The sequence below is a fragment of the Parambassis ranga genome, chromosome 15 (assembly GCF_900634625.1).
Source record: "Parambassis ranga chromosome 15, fParRan2.1, whole genome shotgun sequence".
Lineage (NCBI taxonomy): Eukaryota > Metazoa > Chordata > Actinopteri > Ambassidae > Parambassis > Parambassis ranga.
This window is the reverse complement of record NC_041035.1, coordinates 13,955,164-13,977,985: the sequence shown is the minus strand read 5'-3', so window position 1 is coordinate 13,977,985 and position 22,822 is coordinate 13,955,164. Positions and strand designations below refer to the sequence as shown.

The 22,822-nt window shown below is 42.6% G+C and overlaps 1 protein-coding gene across 5 annotated transcripts in view; it reads right to left on the bottom strand.

Moving 5' to 3' along the window:
- Positions 1–22,822, bottom strand: part of marchf8 (membrane-associated ring finger (C3HC4) 8) — a 63,474-nt gene that overhangs the window by 23,162 nt on the left and 17,490 nt on the right. Inside the window, exon 1 of one of the 5 annotated variants that reach the window (XM_028422683.1) lies at positions 5,182–5,728. The exons of 3 other annotated variants lie outside the window; for them this stretch is intronic. In XM_028422683.1, the coding sequence (XP_028278484.1) occupies positions 5,182–5,211 (30 nt within the window). In that variant the 5' untranslated portion in view covers positions 5,212–5,728. Of the gene's footprint in view, positions 1–5,181; positions 5,729–22,822 lie in introns of those variants that run through there. One more of the 5 variants, XM_028422684.1, reaches the window with a different exon arrangement.

The window sequence follows — 22,822 nt, the reverse complement described above, 5'->3', positions numbered from 1 at the left end:
GTCTGACAACGGCCCTTCAGACAAACCCACAACTGAAACGCCTGAAGAAAGCAAAGGTACATGATGGTTTTACAAGTTGCCCTGAACCACCTGCACAGCATCTTCCTGTTCTCATACACCATCTATCATCTCAGTACATGTTGGTGGGAAGCTAGAAGAGAGGTCCAGGTGGACCAACCAACCCACAGGAGTGCAATCACTAAAGTGACAACACTAATTTATTTATCTTAAAAATGTCAAAATACAACCCTCACTTCTAAAAGGTTTACATTCTGTGTGATTTTCAAATTATTTAGACTCAAAGGCATCAATTTTTAATTAGTAATAACAAAAGTTTACCACCGTGTTGCATCAGCTCTTTGTTTAAAAAACAGACACTTGTTCGTTAAACCATTAAAACACTTACACCTCCTGTCAATCAGGCGAACTTTCAAAACTCAGGTGTATGAATAATTAAAGTATTTAGACGGCTGTCTTATTTTGTCTAAACTCTGATGCAAACTCCATTTAACCCCCTATGTCCTGTGTGGGGTTTTAATTAAATGCTGTTCTTGATGGTGAAAAGCCAAAAGACAAATGTCTGTCGACATCTATTAGAGAAGTGAATCTTCCTACCAGCTGCTTCCTCTTGATTTCTGCACCATTTCACAGTAGCGTTATTTCGCAGACCTGGCAGCATACAGATAGGTTTATGTGTCAACAACTTCTCAGAATACAAACCTGAGATTTACAGTCAGCATGACCCGCTTATAGCAGCCCTCTGTGCTCGCCTGTACCGACAACACCATTGTGACCAACACAGAGAGGAAAGAGGAAGAGGTCTGGGCCACGACTGAGCACGTCAAGCCTTCAAACATTCACTCTGAACATCAGGATGGGTTTGATTTGTAGTGTCTAATTTCCTGGATTGACTACAAGACATTCCTAAATGTGTTGTTCAGGAAGTGCTCTGTAGTTCGTTCATTACCAGCAACAAGTAGGATGCAGAAGTTCACTTATAAACGAACATAAAGGAAACCGCCCTCAGTTTCTGCCTCACAGCCAGACTGCAGCTCCACAGTCTACTATAATAACAATTGACCTGTTTCCAGAGGTTAATAGAATCACCCAAACATGAGAGAACAATGCTTCAAGGAAAAAAACTTAATTCAGGATGGCTAGAGGAAGAACAGTGCCCAGCAAAGGATAATACCGAACAATTAGAATCCACAATCTTTTTGAGCAGATGCCTCTCTCAAATGGCCTCGACCCTGCACAATCTATGTACATACACAGAAAGTATGAAAGCTTTATGAAGACACATTTCATCAGAATGAAGGTTGTTTCCCCAATCCTGACAGGGAGTTGTTGAAAAACGGCCAAGAACGCACTTTATCTTCTTTTTCTGTAATGAAGAGGGAGCAACCAGGAGAGACAGAGAGAGAGAGAGAGAGTAAGACGCATAAAGGAAGAAGCCGAATGAATGATAGCTATCAGACAGTGGTAATGAGGTGACTGTCGAAGGAATTAAATCAGTGAAATTAATGGACAAAGGTTTATGTGTGTCTGTGAGTCTGTGTATGTGTGTGTGTCCCTCTTCCTCTTTTGTTCATTTCTCTGTAAATTCATTACAACGCTGACCGGCCTCTGCACTCTGCTCAACTCTTCCAATCAGCAGAAGCTGTAAGATGTGCTAATCACCACAGCTCAATGAGCTGCAGCTTAACTACAACCTCCACCGTTGGCAGCTTAAACTGCCTTAAAAAATGATGGCGCTGCAGGTCTAGAAACAAAAACATGTCTAAAAAGGTATTTACAATATAATAAATCACCTATGCATCCACACTTATGGTTCAGAACAATTAATCACCATTGACTTTTCACAAACTACTCCACATGCAGGAACATTTTCTTGCATTCACCATGTTTTGCAACTGATCCTTCACACCTACACGCCTCCTTCCACCCACCTGGGACAAGTGATAACACCAGAGCAGGTATGCTGGGAATTCAACACATTGATACTGTGCAAAAACTTGTCAAACTATGTCAAGCTTTTGCATTGACACCACTCTGCCAGTTACAAAAGTGACTTCTGGTAAAACAATAACACACTGAACAGCTTTTAATCAATCCTGACAAACAGGATGGAGGTGGAGAAGTAAAGTGTGCCAGTCTGCCACTAAGTCGACAGAACATGCAATGTTTACATCCTTACATACCATGATCTCCCCAGCACTGATCATTCCTCCACATGCAGACAACATTTAGGCTGCCCTGGCCCCTGTTCATTTTTTTTACATGCACAAGTTGCTGCAGACAAGCTGACACAGAATTTCCATCCCAGACACAGATGACTAAAATTCCTCAGCACCGCCTCAAGTCCTCTCAAATCAAATAATCGATGTCAGTAAACATAAACCGACTGAAAACACAGCTAGCATGCAAAAACAAGCACACAGCAGCTACACAGCCACATCCTTGTGATATGAAATCTCCGCAACAAAGAGCGTCATCAGGAACAGACATTGGCCTTTATGAGGCTTCCTGTTCATGTCAATGTCCAGCTGCCACTTAAGGAGGAAATGCAGTTTGACTGTGAGTGGGCAGCCGGACAGGAGAGCAGAACCAGATGAGAAATCTGAGCTATGCACAGTAATAACAATCATCAGAGAGCTTTGCTGACCACAGACATCTAAGCAAACCTACAATAATAGTGTCCGGGGGGGGGGGTTTGGAAAGGGGCATGAACTTTAGAAAGAAAAAGTGCAAAAAATGGATCACCGACAAAACAGCTAAGTATTTGTCTGATGTTATTTTCTTCACACAAGAGGAATTAGTTAAACAAAACTGTGGCGCCAAAGTGTCGGCCTACAGCATCTGTGTGTGTGTCTGTACCACAAAACAACATCAAACTGAAGTGAGACTGCAGTATAGACAGGAAATCCCCCCCCCCCCAACACACACACATGCATGCTCACAAACACGCACATCTTTTCAGCTTTTAAACAAGTCTGTGAGTGAGCACATCTGGCTGTTCTCTGCAGCATATGAAAATGTGGTTTCACCACCACTGTCACCTCTCCTTCTTTCTCTTCTTCCTCCACCATCTGCTACCTCATATTATCTCTCCCCTCATGTTAAGCGTAATTACATCAGTATGTCCAAACAGGATATGCTGAGGAGAAACAGTGACTGTGACATCCAGGTCTATGGAGGCGGATTTTAACAAAGCTGTATGTGTTAGATGCACATGTAGTTTACCTCTTTGATAATGCAAGTCAATGATTGTTGTTGTATTTATATAATTCTCATCCAGCTCACCCAGGTCTTTGTAGGCGTATCGGACCACTGGACTAAAAACTTATCAATCAGAGTTTAATCCAACAGCAATAAGAGCTACAGTGAGAATCAGATCAGAGAAGAAGACGAAGCCAAAGAGTAATGGTGGAGGTTGACAGCTCTAACAGAGAGCCAGAGATCCAAAGATATGGTAAAATAGTTTTGACTCTGCAGTGAACCCACATTTCCTCATTAGCTGCGCTTTGGGTCGTCCTCTTCCACATGACACAAGTCATTATTTATGACTTGTGTGGAAAAAGTCAAGCTCCAGATAATTAGTTTGTCGCATTGCCCTCTAACTAGCTGCATTATTAGTGTCTGAGCCCTTGGTGATAAAATCATTCACTCACTGGCTCACAGGAACCAGGAAAGACTAACAGGAACAAGGAGGTTACCCCACCACAGACACAAGAGGAAGGGACGATAATACTGACCCAGGCTTCGGTTTCAAGAGGGAACCTGCCAAACATCAGTAAGAATAAGTCCTACAACACCATGAGGCTCCAAACAGCTTCTGTACAGCAGCTGCAAAAGCATCAACTGTGGCACCCTCTGAGAACATGAACATTTAAAGTTCATGGTACGGTAGAAACATCTGAACCAAGTGTCTCTCATTTTGTTTAATCTTTCGACATCATGGAGGGCTCACTTCTCAGTTCTGTTTAATGTTAAAACCACACTAGCGCTTGCAGATGGAAACAAGAAGCAGTGGAAGCAGAAGTGGAAGCTGTTAACATGAGTTCTCTGTGAGAATGTTGCAAAAACTTTATTAAACTACAGCATGATACTGGTGCAAAAAAGCCATACTCTCCCTGTTGCTATCCTCTCCTGTTCGGCCTTGTCTCCTCCCTGCCTCCTCTTCCTCATTTCTCTCTCAGTAGAACAGGTTTTAAGCTCTGCCGTGACATGTGACGGCACTAATCTGCCCCCCCTCCCTGCTTCCAGTCGCAGATTTGACACAAAGCTCAGTGATTTGGTGCATCAGTCGATGATGTGATATGCTAAGCTGTGGAGTGATGGAAAAATATATATTTATATATAAAACTGCTCTGCTACCGAGGCTACTGTCTGTGCACATCAACTTCCAGAGCTGCTGCACTCTCACACTATAAGTCCAGCTAAATGTACATTAGCAAAGAGATGTCATGGCAGAAGGTTTAATGCACACTGAGTGAGAAGACATTCAGCTGGCTGTCACCAAACACTGTGACTGCACACAAACAGAGAGCAGTGCCTATAGGTAGCCATATACAGTATGTTTCTGTACACCCCCCCACTCATGCTGAACAAAGGGCAGTGGCGGTAGAAAGTGGGTCAACCTTTCACACCACAGACGTGGCAGATGCTCCTATGAGCTGCACATGGATGCAATGCATGTAAAACTACACTCAGGAAACCCCCATGAGATGAGAGCTGCATACAAAGCACATACTAATGATGAGCAAAACACACGTAAGCAAAAATCGCTAACCCCTCCGACATGACCGCTCTGATGCTGCAGCTTCTGCTTGACAGGAGGCAAAGCATCTCTGCTCATTTCCCCAAAGCTTTTCTCTCATATAAACACATATTTAAAGCACACATTCCTGGCAACTCGTTCATCTCTCCGTATACTGCAGCAGAAGCACTCTGCCATCACCACAGAGACAGAAGGCCTCACCATAACAATCACTGAATGGAAACTACAAGCCCACTTCCCTGTTATTATCTTTTCATACATGGATATATGTGTTCAGCTGTAGTGTGCAAATATAATGTAAACACACACAGACAGAGCATATACCCTGCAGCTGTGGAAACACAACAAAGTCAACAACACAACAAAGACAGACACACACCAACGAGAACAAGAATCTTTACCTGAATCTTCATTTTCCAGCAGGAATTCATGTCTGGATCCTGAAGCCACCACACCTCTCTGTCACACACACACAGTCACATACACATACACGCACACTCACGCAGACAATGGTTGCTAAGGGAGGTTACATGCCCCCTTTGTAAATCCTTGAGGTGAGCTGAGATGGAGAGAGAAACCGCAAGAGAGAGCCAAGCCTCAGCACATTTGGAAGTGGAGCCCCGGTAACAATGTCAGTCGTCGCCGTGGCGACTGCAGCTCTGGCGGCACAGAAACAAAGACAGACAGAGGAAGAGATATGCAGAGAGACGGCAGAGGGAGGGAGAACAAGTGGCTGCCCTACATATTCTTTACACACACACACAAACACAGAGACACAGACAGAGCTGCTGCTGCTGCTACTTGTCCAGGCTTGCTTTCTCTTTCAGCTGTAGAAACACACACACACAGCCAATCCGCTTCTGTAATCCTATTGGCTGAGCTACCACTTCCTCCAGCTGATCTTGATGAGAAGTGGGGGAGGGGCAAACTGTTGTTGAATCATTCAAGAGAGGGAGGTGGTGTCCTTTAAATAGATTCCCTCTGCCCAGCACATTGAGCTTAACCTTAAAGTACCTCCCTCTAACTCCACTTAAGCCTGTCTTACACTACCAGACAGACACACACACACACACAGCCTCCTCCTTTTGAATCCCGACTGATTTAAGACAAAGACTCAGCCACCAAAAATCTGTCATAAACCACTATCACTGACCAATCAGAGAGGCTGTTACTGCCAGCTCTCCACCAATCCCCAGCAGGCAGTGAGGGATGTGTGGTGGAGCAGAGATGACTGAGGGTAATTTATTACACACATCCGCACAGCTGTATTCAAGGACGAAGCTAAAGCACAATCACTCAAATACTGAGGCCGTTACAGGGTGAAGTCTGCTAATAAACAAAGCTTTAAATGCATCAATAAAGATACTAGCAGGATTTAAACATGACCATCTACACAGACCAACACATTAAGTGCCTTTACATACATATATATATATATATATATATATATAAAATCTGTTCGTTTAGTTTGATGTTTCAGTCAGATTTGACTCATCAGAGCATAATACAGTACATCTTTGGTTGTTATCTTTCATAGGAACAAATGCAGTAGCGAGACTTTCTGTTCTCTATTTACACAGACCAAGCCCTTTCGATTAGATAATGAGCTGAGCAGTACTTTCTGTTCATTGAGTAAGACTGCTTAAACTGCTTTGGCCTTCCCATACAGTCTTTCAGCAGATCTGGCTCGTGGACTATGGCCAGCTAACAAACACAGCCTCTGTACTGGAGATGTGTATGACTGTCAGCAGCGGACATTGTTTATTTATACTACTACCACTACGTGTGCATTGGTAGGTAGTGGTTTTGGATCACACTTGTGTTATCACCCCGGCCACCAAGAACCCAAAGCATAAATCATTACCTTGTGGTTTAACAAAACAGTAACTTAAAGACAAATACATCTCAAATACATCAGTCTCAGTTTACCTTGACAGGTTTGCATTTGGAGGCTGATGTTCTTTTCCTCATGTTTAAAATTCCATAGGACCAGAATGTAGTCAAAACACTGATAAGAATTATCATGGTCGTCAGAGATCCAATCACAAACTCACAAAACATTTTGTGCTCAAAGCAAAATGCTCCACTGAATTTTGGATTTGATCTATTATCCATCTTTTACTTAACAGTAGTAAAAAAGTACAGATATGCAAAATAAGCACCGTAGTTTGTAGATGAATGCTGTGCACGCAAGCAATAGTTAAGAATAAATGATGAACAGTGAGCAATAAAAAACCCTCTGAGGAGGTTTGTACCTCCACTCAAAGACAAGTTCTAAAAAGTGGTGAATAAATACACACACATCATCATGATATCTTCAATCTTTTCACTTCAGCAACACTGATCCATGCAGGTTTTAAGACAAATATTTATGACTCATCATCAAACCTATCAGGAAGAAAGAATGCCAGACTGCAGAGCAAAGGTGAGAACAAATGATCCTTTCAGGTCAGCTAACAGCAGGAGAGGGCTATAGAGGTACTTTACACCGTGTAAAAAAATGGCTGAATATGACAAAAAAACAAGAATCAACCAGCTTAGTACAGACAAACATTACTTTAAATGACAGAGACAGTCTTTAGAGCCCCACTTGGAAAGCTCAAGCGATAGTAAATGGTAATAACTATTAAAAGTTCAAGGCAAAGCCATACAAAGTCAGAGACCAAGAGAGGAGGGCAGGAACTACAGTATGAAGGGGTGAAGAAAATGTGAGACAGAGAGCAGAGAGCGAGCTCCTGACAGTCTGATTTCTACAGGGGAAGAAACATGTCAGATATCCCACTAGGCGTGAAATTGAGCTGTAATAGCCTTTTCAGTTCATATTCAAATACAGTCATGCATACTGATAACTACAACTCTACAACGTGTATGATTGCTGCTGCATCAATCAAATCTACCTCCAATTAGAAGAAGAAGACAAAGGATATGGGAGGGAACCGACAAAGGTGACAGAAGGAGAGAAATCAAAACTTATTTCAACTTTTTTCTTCTTTAATATTCTGCAAAATGTTGGAAAAAAACTGCACAGGGATCATTTTTCCACTTATCTGCTGTAACCACATGCAACGCTTTGATCTGGAGCTTTGCTTTTCATTTACATATCTGTGTGTAATGCAGCAGAGGATTGTTTCTGAGCCCTGTATATTCATAGGACATAATCTTCAGACCAAAATACACAAGCACAAACATTAAGTGGGCTGCCACTGCAGAAGCACGGCCACAGCACAAAGCCATCAATTCTCCGTCTCAAAATAACAAGTGGCTGACCACAGCCGCTGTATTGATTTGCTCTCCCCACTACCCACTGTGCTCTTGCCCCCGTTCTCGTCATGTTTTCAGTTTTGACACCCAATGGAGCACATCTATCCCAACGTGTGAAAGCCGATAGAGATCTGCTGAATGGGGCTCCCGCTGCGAGCACACGTGACCTTCAGCAGGGCAGCCGGCCGGGTGGAGGGGAGGAAGAGCAGACTTTAAAGTGACCTCTTTCTGGGAGTCACACTTTTAAAGGCTATTTCTGTCCAGGCTAGAGAGGGTGACTGCATGCACCCAATTACAGCGGTAAACATTCACAATTCAGTGTATGGCAGTGACTCTGGTGACGCACATTCAAAGGAAAGGCGTGGGAGGGAGCCGACATGGAACAAAATTAATTATTCAAATATTAAGTTGCACAATTCAAAGAATAATTATCATAAATTGGCTGCAACAATTGATGCTCCATTACATCCACATCCAGGAATACGTGGGGGTGGGGATCCATCCAAAGGGACAGCCTGCTACTTCTTTAGAGGACTTTTGTTGAAGGCTCTAGATTATTAACCCCATTTGTGAGGTGAGGTGTGTTTTTTCCCCCTTTTTAGCATATAGGAGTACAAGTAGAAGAGCTGGAGGTGCCAGGATATTGTACATCTTCCTACTTAAGTCAGCTGCCAACAAGTCTGAGCCATAATCTGTATGACAGACGTGTTCCATTTTATTCAGCTCGACCAATCTGTCCTCTATGATGAAAATATGAACACGCTGTTCTGAGAAAACAGAATTCATATAGCCTTATTTTTCCCTGCTGTAGTTCTCAGTACAGAACAAAAAAAAGGCTCCGTATCATAAATGAGTGAGTCACTGTTATGGCATAGTGCAGAACACACTGTACTTAAGAGGAGTGTGGTGATAGACAGGGTCACACTATCTCACCAGAGCAGCAGCTGTAGTAGAAGCAGAGACCGACTCTCACTGAAAGGTGTTTGACTGTGTTTGTTGATAAAAAATAAACTCATTTAGTCCAACGTGCAGACTGGATGGGCATGTTCCACTAATCATCTGAAAAGCTTCTTCTCTCAGTTCTCAGACTTCTAAGCCCTCGTGGCTTGTTTACGCCAGTTGTTGACAACTAAGGCCTAAACTGCTGGAGGAAAATCTCAACACTAAATTGTAAATGGCTGACAGGTAGTGTCACAGACCACTTCCTCATTTTAATCTTGGCTGCTCCTCTTAAAAGAACCTTTGGTCTAAATAAAAGAACCTTTAGTCTTCACCGGCCAACATGAAAACACTGTTTTCTTCCAGGGTGTTTTCTTTCTTTAGACACAGGTGGACCAGTGAATTTTGGCCAGGAGGAGGCAACTCTACTTGCTGAAGATCCTTCTGAGTTACTGCCTAACTAGCCCCTCTGGCGTCAGACTCTGCAGTCCTCCGCTTCTGAAGACAGCAACATACACATTTTGTACAGAGGAGACAGATGGCTGGAAAGAGGGTCAAAGATCCAACTACATCAAAGTGGAGCAACCATCATTAAATAGACAGGCTGCTCCATAACACATAACTGCACCTTAAAGATCAGGTCATATCTTAAAATGATATGCAGCCTCTCTACTAGAATCTGTGTTTATCACAGTTTGGGAAGGGGAAAAAAACACCTGCAGCACTCACCAAGCAGACTTAAGTATTACCTCTATCAGCACCTGGGGCTGGTGATAACCTCCTAAATGAGATAGGTATTTTACAAAGTGCATCACAGCCTATAAGCAGCAAGGACAACAGCAGAAGCTGGAAAAAGACAGACGTAGAGCCTGCAGACTTTCAGCAGGGTGGATCGATGATCTTGAATGCATCTCAAGTTGCAACAGAGTGCTGGTAAGTATGACAAAAATTTCACTCACTTAATTCAATCTCATGCATGTATGTGTGTGTGTGTGTGTGGTTGTGCATGCTTGATGAGCAGAGTCATTGAGAGCTATTGGGATGCAGACAGCAGCGCAGAGCCACGATCACAGAGCTCATTGAGCTTTTTAACTCTCGACCTGGATGACCTGACGTCTCCGGCATCAGACAATTAGTGTGATCAGGGTCAGCTGCTGAAACACCAGCACAGGTGCTTAAATGTAAAACAGAATAACCACCAACACACTGTTTCAGTCCTTAACTTCTCTGTTAAGGAGAAGCAATTACAGTAGCCAAATGGATTATTTAAAGTAAAATCGACAGAAAGGCTAAGCCAGACTTCCACTTTCACAGCAGCCTGATGAGGAAATGTAAGTATTCTCAAATAGAGGAGGAGCTTTAAGAGTTCTGTTAAGGGCAGAAATGATTTATTTTGCCAGACTTTTCAGCCTTTGCAGGAGAATAGAGCATTTTTAAAGCGTTTATGATTGATGTACTCCCTCCAGCTCTTATTTATTTTGCTTATTCACAGTTCTATATTTTAACGTGGGGGTATCACTAGAGTAGCTTTACATTACACAGTTAAAAAAATCTTTATTCTTATCCTTTGTGCCATCCAGTTTAACAACGTAAACAAGCAATTTTAGCTCCTGTCTCTTTAAGCCTCTCTCCCATAAAGCCTACTTCCCTCTGATTGGCCATCTTTCTGAAAGACCAGGTGCAGCATCCACTTCCTCGTGTGTTATACTGAAGATGAAGCTAAATGACAAACACTAGGGCAAAACAAATTAGACCGACGTGTGCATTTATATTAAAATGTCCAGCATGAACAGAAATAAATCGGTTTGAGCCCTGTAGAAAGTAGAACATTCACATTGAAAGCATGGAGATCTGAGACATTTTAAGCCTAAGCTTTTAAATGTTTGTTTTTACCATATGAATATCTGTCTCTATTACAGTAAACACAGTGGCCTTTATGTCAGAATGTAGAATGATATCTCCTTTAAAGCTCTCATGTGTGCTCCCTTCTCTTCACTTTGTTCCCTTTTGGGCTTTGTCCATAACTATGACATCATCAGTCATCACCTGCTGCTGAACAGATGGCGGCCTATTACTGACCCTGGACAGGTGGAGAAGTCTGCATTGCAAATATACTGATTAGGATCATTTGAATACTCACTCCCTCAGAATAAAATAACTTCATCTTTTGTTACACTTTCCCTTTTACCCTGACTTCAAAGATCTGTTCAGGATTTCATGGTTGTTTGCAGCTTCCCTGCAGGATGCAAAATGTCAGCAAGGAGCTCCTGGCAAACAAAAAGGGGCTGTGGTTACAACGCAAGCTCTCTTACATCTAAAACCATGCATTCCTATGTTCATCCACAGCTAAGGGGTTAAAATAAACCCTGAAAGTCTCTTTTAGCCTTTAGATCAAGTTTAATGACGGAATGGATAAACAATTGCACAAAGTCGAACTGCTTTACCTCTGATCTAGCCGAGCAAGCCCACATGCATCTTTTTATACAAGAAATACACAAAGAGGAAATATAAATAATTCCTCTAAGTCCTGCCATCAGAGAACAGCATCTTCAGAGGTGTGCTATTTTGCCAACAAACAAAAGCCCACAGTAAACAGAAACTCCTCAGACAGTTTCATTTCTTCCAGCTCAGCTTGTTTGCAGCATTAGATGCTTTGATGTTCCGTATACCAGCAAGGTGCAACTCCTCTACACCACAGCCTCCACCTGAGGTAGGTAACCCATCCTCTCCTCTGCCACCTCTGCACACCGATGAGGTATGAAGGATGGAGCCACGAATCCATCCTCCACCTACTTACTTCATTCACCTTTAAAAGGTCCAGTCTCATTTGGCTTCCAGATAAATATGGTCCAGAGAAGCAGCAGCAATTTGCATTTTAAAGGCAGCACGTCTTACATGCCTCCAATTCACTGAAAGGTGCATTTGCATTTTGAATATACCTAAAAAGGCTCACTTCGAAAAAAGCTCATTTTTTTTCCAGGCAAAAAAAAACAGGGAGGTAAAATATTTTGGATTTAAGTGTTGCAATTGCTCGTAATTGCAGAAAATGAGGAGTTAGAGTCGAGTTATGGGGGAAATAAAGACACATTTAAGAGTAAATCTCTCTCATTTTTGTAATGTAGAGATTAAGAACCCATCATGCTGCTGTGGAGGCACAGTGCAATCTAATTAGAGTAGAGGTGTTGCTTTTAAAAGCCACTTTCAGGATTAAAATGACTTAAAAGGCCAGAGAGCTACTCTCAGTTTAGATGCACTGCTTGCTCTACTGCCCCCTGCTGACAAGGTTCCTGCACATACCCTCCACTCAGGGTCAAACAATTGACATTTGGATAGTCATTTACACTGTTTAAGTGCATTATTTCATAAAACGTTTAAACTTGTGCCCTGAAAAGAACTACTAATACTACTATTAGGGAGAACAGCATTTTATTTTGTATATATTATGTCAACAAAAGTGGACATTGTCATGAAGGCAGAGCAGATATTATAAAGAGGATGCTCTATATTCATGAGTACCTCTTAGTGTTTGAGTGGAATTATTTAATTGGCAGTTTACTAATTAAACAATGTCAGTATTTTATCTATAATTACTGCCAAATATTTGCATATTTTACTGGATAGAAAGGAGGGAATTTGCTGTATCTTATCAACATAAGAGCAGCATGTGCAGAGAGGAGACTAATGCGTCATAATTCAGGTATTTCACCATTCAGTGCTGTTGGTTTCTGATGACTCAAACCTCCCCTCTTTTCTAATCTCATCCCTTTCTTGGTTTAAAATCTCATCCCTACCTCCCTAAATCCTTAAGAAAACCTTGACATTCCTTATTATCACATCCTTTGTGGTCCTTGACGGACAGACGACAAGGTGCTGGATTCACATCCTAACCAGCCTGCTGCTCGTCAACATGTTTGTGCCATTTCTACTCCATATGGGTGATGGCTCCTGCGGTGCAGCTCAGGATTATTCATTGTTGCATGACACAGCTGTGGGGCTGCGGCAAGCTGCTGTGACTTGTTTTCACGTCATTTTCTGTGACACCACAAAACAGAGCTGTGATGATAAGATGGATGAGAAGTACTTTGGGGCATGAAACAAAGCCAGAGCCATATTTTAAAACCACAATGCTGTGTTTACATGGCACAAATCTGATTGACGGAAACTCTCCTCCTCTGTCCCCCTTTAAACCTTGGAGGGCTGTTTCAATTGTTACAGCAAAAATGTCACATGCTGTACTCCATGACCGCTGCTGCTCGCATTAAGCAGAGGGAACATCTGTGGAGCTGATGCTTACATGCAGCACTGAATGAGCGAGCTCCCCGGGACAGAGTTTGTCTCTGTGAAAGAAAACTGCACAGCAAATCAGACCGTAACTATGAGGCCAAAGTGATCCACTCCACCCCAGGTTAGGGGGAGAAAGATAGAGAGATGGGGGCAAGCTATGTGGGAGACCAGACTGCATTTCACAGTCAGGCTTTTGAAGTGATAAGCATGAAGTCAAAATCCCATCGCTCCTAGCCAGTCCACACTCCAAACCAGCACTATTTCATTCCCCTGCATTTCCATCTCCCTCTGCTGCCATCTGAAATGCATGCTTCCTCCATTTTTTTTCCACAAACCCTCTCCTCCCAATCTGTGTTCCAGCCCGACTCCACCTTGTCAATATTTGTCTGGTCAGCTCTCAGGTCTGTGTGCAGACAGCTTTTAGCAAATACCTTCTGCCAGGAGCAGCATTTCCACATGAAATGGGACTCGGATCAGCTCTCAAACAGGGAGCAGATGGTGATACTTTCCTGATGACATCTTCTGGCTTTTAAAGCAGTTCTCTGCTGCTCGCTCCACCCCTCCCTCTTTCCTCACACTTGTGGCTTAGCAAGCTCAACACACTTTCTTATAAGTTTGGAGAATCGTGAGCTGCTGTAAAAGTCATGCAGGTTTGACTTTTCATAATCAAAACGGAAAAAAACAACAAAACAGGCACTGTTCCCACTGTGCAGTAAATCAGTAGATTATCACGTTTCAATAAGCATGCTTGTTTCGCACATTTCACAGAATCTATTTGGGATTTATGAGTCGCTGCAGGAAGCAAAGACTTCAATCTGCTAATAGGGATATCAAATTTCTTTGGGAAAAGAGAAGTGATAACATTTCCATTCTCCTCCTTCATCCAAAGTGCTTCTTGTTTGTTTAGCAGAGTAACACATCTCTCTGGGAGGTTGTCTCTTTAATTAAGAGTATTTTGAATGGTCAACAGATCCTCTTCTGCATGCTTTTGTCCTCACTAAATTTGAATTCTAATTTTGTCAATCATAGCATAGCGGTTTCAGCTTTCAAATCAAGTGTACAAGAAACACATTAAACACTCGACACACGTTCAACAGGTTTGCTGCCAATCTAAGAGGAAAATCCCCTTTCCATGCCAAGATCTGCAGACTTCCTGGAGTCAGTGTGCATGGCCTGAAACCCAGCGAGCTCTGTTCTGTGTGCGCATGATCAACATTTCTGTCTAATTATGCAACCTGAAGATGCAGAAGCAAGAAACAAAACACAGACTAGTCTTAAGTTCCGCTGTTTTCCAACGTTATCAGACCTTAACAGTTGTGTGAGAAAAATATAATTTTCAAGTTATGCAACTGCAACCAAGGCAACAGTTTGTTTTTGGTAGTTAACACAGAAACAAACATTGACCACATACCCAGGTGTCTACAAAGAATTCTCAGACATTAGTGCTAATATAAGCAGTGTGTGCTGCTTTGTGTGGAAGCCAAAACAGCAACTGTAATCTAATTTGACTGTATCCTTCTAAAACAGGGGTCTCCTTAAACATGTGTGAATGGAGTCTTTGTGGTGCGAAATATATAATAAAAAAGATAAGGTAGCAGCTTAGCCTCAGTCCTTGGGAGGTGGTTTCTATGGTGATGACATATTCTCTGTTGCCTGATTGTTCCCTGTGTTTACATTGTCTCGGCGGTCTGAGATTTTGTTTTACATACATCATCACATTAATCTAAGAGCAAGCCAGAAGGAGGTCGCAGCCCTGACAAAGAAAAATACGTTTGTGCATACAAGCGTTCAAAAGGCACATCCTGGTTGCTGTCAGCCCCGTCAGTGTGACCTGAGGCGTACGATTCTGGAGCAGCTATCAGCCTCCTTAGGCTCGTGTGGAAGGTGCAGAGGCCTCAAATAAACACATCAATCAAAACGACAGACGAGTGACAGCAGGTATCCACAGCTCTGATCCTACTAAGTTTCACCTGGATTTTACAGAGAAGACATTTTTCTAGTTGGAGCTACACCCGCACAGGGTCTGAGATCTTCAATGTGGGGCACTGGTGGAGAAGGCAGATATCAGCCCTCAGAGGACCCACTACCTGAATACTCATTGAAGCAGCAAAGCGGGAAAGCGCAGCGCTCCCGGTGCATACAGCTCCTGACAGCTCTGACAGAAGCAAAGCAAAGGCATGTCTGTGGTGAACAGCAAACTATTTCTCCAAATTCTGCCTGTGCTGCTTCAGTCTCTTATTCAGGCTTTGCTCTGTTTCTACGGCAACAACATGCTTCTCTCTTTCTCTTGCTCCCTTCATGCTGTTTACAGCTAACACAATGTAATTGTACTCTCTCTTTCACCTCTTCTTTTTAGTCCCTCACCTGTCCCACTCTTTTTCTGTGCTTGTTCAGTGCGTTCTACCTGCACTCAGTTTCTGCTCCTGGCAGATGGAGGTGAATGTCAATGCCAACCGGCCATCCACTGCGCTCTGCAGTCCTCAGTGAAAACCTCATCAGGGGGACAGGTACTAGTGCACTCATGCAGCGGCACTATCCAAAGGATAAGGAGGGAGAAGATGAGCACAGTGCACACAATTTCATGGCTTCAAGAGCGGCTTATGACCCGTGGCACGTCATCTTGTCTCTCGCTGCCTGTTGTTTTTATCGGCTACTCTCTCGTCTTGAACAGGTCCAGTGGTGCAAATAGAAAAATAGTGTATTAACTTCATAGGATCAAAGGGTAACATTTGTTTCAAACAATTTACATAAAAACCTCAGTGTAAAAAAAACAGCCATCCAACATGAAGGACCAACAACTGCAGTTTCTCAAATGGCTTCAAAAGTGAGTCAGTCTCTCTTAACAAAGCTTCTTGTGACCACTATGACGTACTGAATTGAGACATATTAAACTGACACAAAGACAGGTCTAAGTAAGTGTCTGTTTGGTCTAAAAAGCCTTGGTCAGAACCTGAGCTTACCGTTTCCTCTGAAATAATAGGGCTAGTCTTTTAAAGGGGCACAGCACTGTCTTGCATCTGAACCATCTCTCAGTAGACAGTTGATTTCATCTCTCTAAACAAGCCTCGTCAGATGTTGAAACACTTGATGTATGCCTGGATTGCAGAATTTTGCCCAGAATGTGCTCTGGGCTTCAAGCTGTAGACATTTCTAAGCAACAAACATCTGCTATTCCACTTTGCCTAACTGAACTGTTTGTGAACACTGCCTTTTCTTTCAGCACAGCAACAATTCTCCCCTCTAGTGATGCACAGTAGAAAAAGAACAGCACATCTAGATGCACCGTAGACTTGAAGCTTTGATCCAGAAACAAAGCCAATGAGTTTCTAATCAAGTGTCGACCTGAGGACACATTTCTGATGATTTTTTGGTTCTTTGGAAGATTTTCCTGTGACAGCTGCATACTCGATGCCACACTGTTACAACATTTTGCACCTAATTCTCAGTAATTAGGAGGCAGATCATTGGGACAAGTGGACAATTCCTCATTCCTGAGGATGATGATTATGATGATTATTCAAGCTTGTATCTTTTTCATTACAGCGATAAACATCTCCAGTCCCCTTCCAGCCTGCCAATAACATGTTTTCATTTAATATTCGTGATTTTATACATCACATAACTCCACCGTGCACTTAAAAGTGAATAAAATAAATAAAATCAATACAGCTTGTTGAAAATCTGCTTCAAAATTGACTTTAAAATGCAGTGTTTACAGCTTTGATGTTTTCTGACCATAACGCACAGTACATGACAAAAATACTCACACTGGGGAAGGAAGAGGAACAAAACTGTGTTTTTGCCTGTGTGGACACTTGCTGTATTCTTCTATTACTCTCTGCTATCTTATCATGCTGGCTCTTAAACCCAACCACCCGTTGCAAATATTACATGTGGCATTTGGACTGCATCTTTTATTTTAAAAGTACTTCCTAAATCTACGTTTCAGCTGCACCGTCTGAAAATGTGTGGTTTGCCGACACAAGATAATGTCCACCTCTGACACTCATGTGCAGCCACACACGCTGCAGCAATGTGGTAATTTTGTTCTAAAGACTGGAATTTTTCAGGACTAAATACGGTTCTTATCTTTTAAATTAAAATGTGTATAGATCACTCCAGCCTGTCTGACTGACTGGGTATGCCAATTACTGTCTCCAGTCTTTTTGCTCTCCTATAAGCACATAGAAAAACTTATTGGTGCAGAGCAGTTTATCACTGCATTATGCATGCTAGGGATGGTCTTATAAACATGGGTCTCATTCTAATGTTTTTATGGCACCAATTCCCTTCAAGAAAATAGCATTTTATTCATCTGAATGCTCTTTTGGAGAGACATGACATTTCACTCAGAACAACTCATGATCGCATTGGATGCACAGTCAGAATAGCACCACGGCTACAGTCAGATAAAAGTGCCTTCAAATGAAGCTTGAAAGTAGATACCAACTCTCTGAGGTGATGGTGCACACTGTTGGTCATGCTAGTAGAATTAAACTATTAGCAGTCAAACATGTGAAATATAACCTAGGCTGTATTTGTGGTGATGTGTCCCCCAACAAGGAAGAGTTCACGGTGTGGTCACGCCGTATAGGCAAGAGATTAACAACGCTAATCTTTCACTGGATAACACCATGAGAGGATGATAGAGGACAGTGAAGAAGAGGAGGGGGCGGGAGAGGAGAAGATCAAGACATTTAGTGAGACAAAGATGGGATGAAAATGCAGCCAAAAAGACCCTGGTGTGTGTTTCTACAAATCATTTCCCCTTTAAAATGACCAATCACTGGGAATCTCATTATCATATATTACTGGGACAAGTAAGCATCTGACTGCCCACCATCTCTCCCTCCATATACAAGAGACTTATTATGTGCCACATCATGTGTCACCACAACAAAGTCCAATCACACTGAGAATGCACCTGGGTGTACAGGCCCATATTAATGACATCCATTAGGCAGCCATTGTGTGTCCGACTGTGTCGAACCAGACGAGTTGTGTGTAAGGAAACATCTGCAGTGTCTTATAAAACTGCTGCGAGGAAGCTCACACTGCTCACACTGTTGATCTGGCAGGCAGTGGCTAAGTGTTTGGGGCCATGTGCGTCACAAGAGTCAAGTCAGCATGTCACACGCAATTAAATGGCATCCTCAGACACCCTACAGTGAGCAGAAGAGCAACAGAAACAGAGCACAGACGCAGGGAGCAGTGCCTCAAAGAGGAGAGACAAACGGCAGATTGAGTCTTTCATGTGGTGATTTCCTAATTTCCTCCTGGAGTAACTTCACATATAACTGTTTTTCACTTATCTCGGACTGTCTGCCTGCCTCCGGTTATCTGCTGGCTTTTCTACAGCAGATAGGGGTGCACCTTGTTCACTGCACAAAAATTAAATTGGTTCCCCCTAAATATATTCTTGCTAATTCACAGCAGAGCTTGTTTCGAGTTTGGGGTGCAGTTTCTGCTTTTCCTTTTCCAGCAGTGGGTGAACAATTTCTGTAGGTTAGTGGGTTAATAGCTATACATCTGTCACATTAGGGTTATACAACAGCTCACATAATATGTAAATAAGGGGATTATCATGTGAAAATGTGTTTTTTCCCACCATGGGAACATCTGAAAGCAGCTTAACATATAGACTGGTTTACTTTCTCAGTCTATAAGTGTGTGTGTGGGTGTGGGTGTGTGTGCGTGTGTTAGTGGTGAAGGTGGACGAAAGCAGGGGTTCAGTAGAACATATTGAATGTCTCTATAACTGCAATAGCAGTTCTTCTGAAACCAATCTCTGAAACACACACCGCACACTGGAGACAAAATGAACTTCTTTTCACTGTGCATCAGTGCACAACATGATGCTGTGTCTACTACCATATACAGCAGCTTTGAGGACTGTAATTATTTCTTGCCATTCCACTCAAAGTCTATTTTCTGCTGCTACGGGTCAAGTGTAATCATAAGTATAAAGCCTAATATGGCACACAGTGTCGGGGCAAACAAAAGAAAGTATAATAACCCGTGGAGCCATCGTAGTGGCTAATGAAATGAAATCTTTAACAAGGTGAAGCAAAATCCTTCCTCACAGCAGTCAAGGCCCTCGAAGGCCCGCCTGTCATGTCAGCTCTTCCACATTTAATTATGTTTTTTAGCACTCCAACCTCAAGTGGCTCAGCACAGCCGGGGCCTGTGGGAGACTCGTGCAAGTCCTGAACAGACGGGTGGACTAACAACACCAGCTGCCAGCATGTGTATGTGTGAACCTGCATCCTGAGTGCACCTTCCCAAAGACAGACTCAAACAGCGAGGCAGGTAAATTACAGCAGCAGCTCTAAATGTTCTGTAATCACTTTAATGTGTGAACAGATTGTGATGTAACTAAAGAAAATTAGTTAAAATAGGTTTATTCCCCCAGTTGTCTATAAGGATCTGTATTTGGATTTCTATGTGAAGGACTCCGGCAGGAATCCACGGCACATTTAACTGTTCCTGTTGCTCGCCCTGCTCCAGTGGGCAGCTCCTGTTAATGTGAACTCGGTAGTTGCCTAACGTTGCAAAAATGTGTCTCGAGTCAAAAAAACAACAACATTGAATTCATGCAAACTCCTGGGTCTGACCTGGCAGGTAAATTGGCTAGCTTGTGTTAACACCAGCCACACAGCTACAGACAGCTGGCTTGCTTGCTAATGTTATGCAATATTGGCTTTTACTAGCAAGAATTGTTGCAAGGCCTGCTAGTTGTAACCAGCAGTAGCTGCCATTGTATTAATTCCAACAAAAATATGGTCAAAAATAGTATTTACAGTTTCACTGCACTGTAGAACTGCTCACCAACTGAATGTGGACAAATGCGTATCAATTAAAAACGAACTTCACACAGCATCACAGACCATGACCTGGAAAAAGTCTAATGAAACATCCTGGTGATTTAATGAACTAAAATACCAAACATTCAGTGGTTTGAGATTCTGAAATGACAAAGCTTGTGGTTTCACTGCGAGTTCAATACCTTTGAAAGCAGATGCTGCTTTGAGAATGTCAAACAAATAAATCTCTGAAAGCTAATTAATCAGATGAAGGTTAGTTACAGTTCAATGGACTCCAAAGCAACACAGGAAAGTACAAAAATATCTACTTTTCTCCGTCAGTCGTGATTTTTGTGGCTTAAGATGGTTTGTGTGAATTTTTCCTGAATTCCTTTCGTGCTATATGTAAAGCAGGTTAGTTTGCTGACATGCAACATTCAAACCTTTGTGAAAACTGCTGCCAGGAATACAGAGAATCCCATTCTGTCTGCCTGTTATCTTCCCTCTCCAGATTCTGCTTTATGCGAGGCACGGGCACCTGTTTGGCCTCTGAACATCTACACTGGGGCGAACGTGTGTGTGTTGCAGAGAGAGGATGAGTGCAATATATATGCAATAAGTGTAACCTGAATATCAACAGGATTAACACATGTGTACAGCATGGTAGCATATGGTGTGTGTGTAAAGTTATTGACATTATTTTTTATATACTTGTGCTTTTAAAACGGAATATTCAGCTGTTACCCAAAGTCAGACTAGGCGTGACCTCCTTGAGTTTACATGTAAACACTAATTTTCCTGATAATTCAGCATTTCATGCCCACTTCTGCCACCCCTAAGGCTTTCTGGATAATTATTATGGCACTTCCATTTGCAAGCCCCTGGGCACGGCAATCTGGAGGGGACCGATTTGGACAGTTTTGATCCACCAAATGTTTGAAAGATTTTTCTCCGCCTCAGGCCTGATAAACACATTTAAAATATTTGCTGAATTTAATCATTTTTTTAGACAATGTACACATGCTGCTGACACCCAAAATGAAACCATGCTGTTGTTAAGTTGCAGTCACTCCATTAAGCCAGCAAAGACAGACATAATTATTAGACAGTCTTTGTCTAGCCTGGGGGCTGTTGTGGAAAGTTTTTGCAGTGGCGGTCAGTGTTTGATCTTGGCCTCTACAAAGTCCAGGGATGCTCCATCAGTGCTGGAGAGAATGGCGGCAGCTGTTAACAAAACGGCCAACAACAGTGGAGAGACTGGCCGTCTTCACTGTCCTTGACTCTGACACACACTTACTGAAGGACAAAGCCTCCAGCACTCTCTCTGCTTTCATGAAAATAAATGCAGCATCAAAAGGGCAGGTATCCAGTATCAGACTATTCAGTGTGTGAACAGTCATAGAAATACTCAAATTTAAGATGTACGTTAGTGTGAAAACATATGTGTGAAAAGGGAAACTGCCATTGCAGCTGCACCTACTGAAGCGTTGTAATGTTTCTCACCTCGCTGGACATAATCACACACACACACCGCTCATATAAATTACTATACTTACAGTAAACAGTGACGCTGCATATGAGGGTTAAAGAGATATGACGAATATCAAACAAACACCGCCGGTTTAACGTACATTCCCCACAGAAACATATAAGTCTCAGTTTGGGTCTCTGCCTCCCCTACCTGCCAACCTGTACAAGAGCTCACTTTATTTTCAGCTCATGAATAATCCATTCCCAGCATACCTTATCAAAAAGCCCTCAGACTCAAATAAATCTGACTGTATTATTTCCAAACTGTCAGGGAACTTTTCCTTCTTTTCTTTCCAAGAAATCAAACTTTTGCTCTCCAAGTCTCCTGATACCATTTTTTAAAACTCAATTTATCAACTCAAACATGAGCTCTCAAGTGGAGAACTACTGTGCACAAAGTGCCCACAAGCACAAATGAACTTGAGTGGAAAGAGGCCAAAGAGGGGCCAGCAACAGTTAAAGATGTGTTGCTCTCTGAAGGAGCAGCTGACTAACTCTGAATTCTAAGCAGAGGAAAGTTCTGCTTCTTTTTTTCCTCCTCGAGGCGCAAAAAGACCAGTTGTGTTGTCTAAAGAGTGCCAGATGGGCCTGCGCACTGTGACTAAACTATGGGCACAGACACACACAAACACACACCTCCAGGACCCTTAAGCTGATCAGCATTCATAGAAAATGCTCACTGTTTTCCCCCTTTCTCCTCGCTCGGTTCCTCCTTTCTGCGGATGCTTCCACAGGGGGAGGAATGGGAATTGCTGCTGTTTATCCACTTATTCACAGTGGGGGTCAGAAGATGGATGGCGAGAGTGACGTAAAGGTTGTGCATTTAAACAGTCAGAAAACTTGGCAGCAGGGAAACCAAATATCCCCCCAGACATGATGAAGTTTACCGTTTTCTCCCCAACAGACTGAGGTAACCTTCCTACAATGGCTGAGCTTTGGTCGCTTGTAGAGTACAGGAGGATGAAACACAACGCCATATGTAGCATGAAGATGCCTCTTGAGAACACCTGTGCTGCTGCACTTAGTGAAGCTCTATTGTGATGTGATGAGGCCGAAAAGAAAGAGCAGGGTAAGCACATATTGTCTTAGCACCTCGCTTTGTTCTCGGGCTCAAAAAAACAACAGAGAGCACTTCACTGAGGTGTTTGATGGAGCGTGGGCACACTGAAACAGGGATGAGGGAAAGGAGGGCAAGACTGATGTGAGGGAAAAAAAAAATCACATC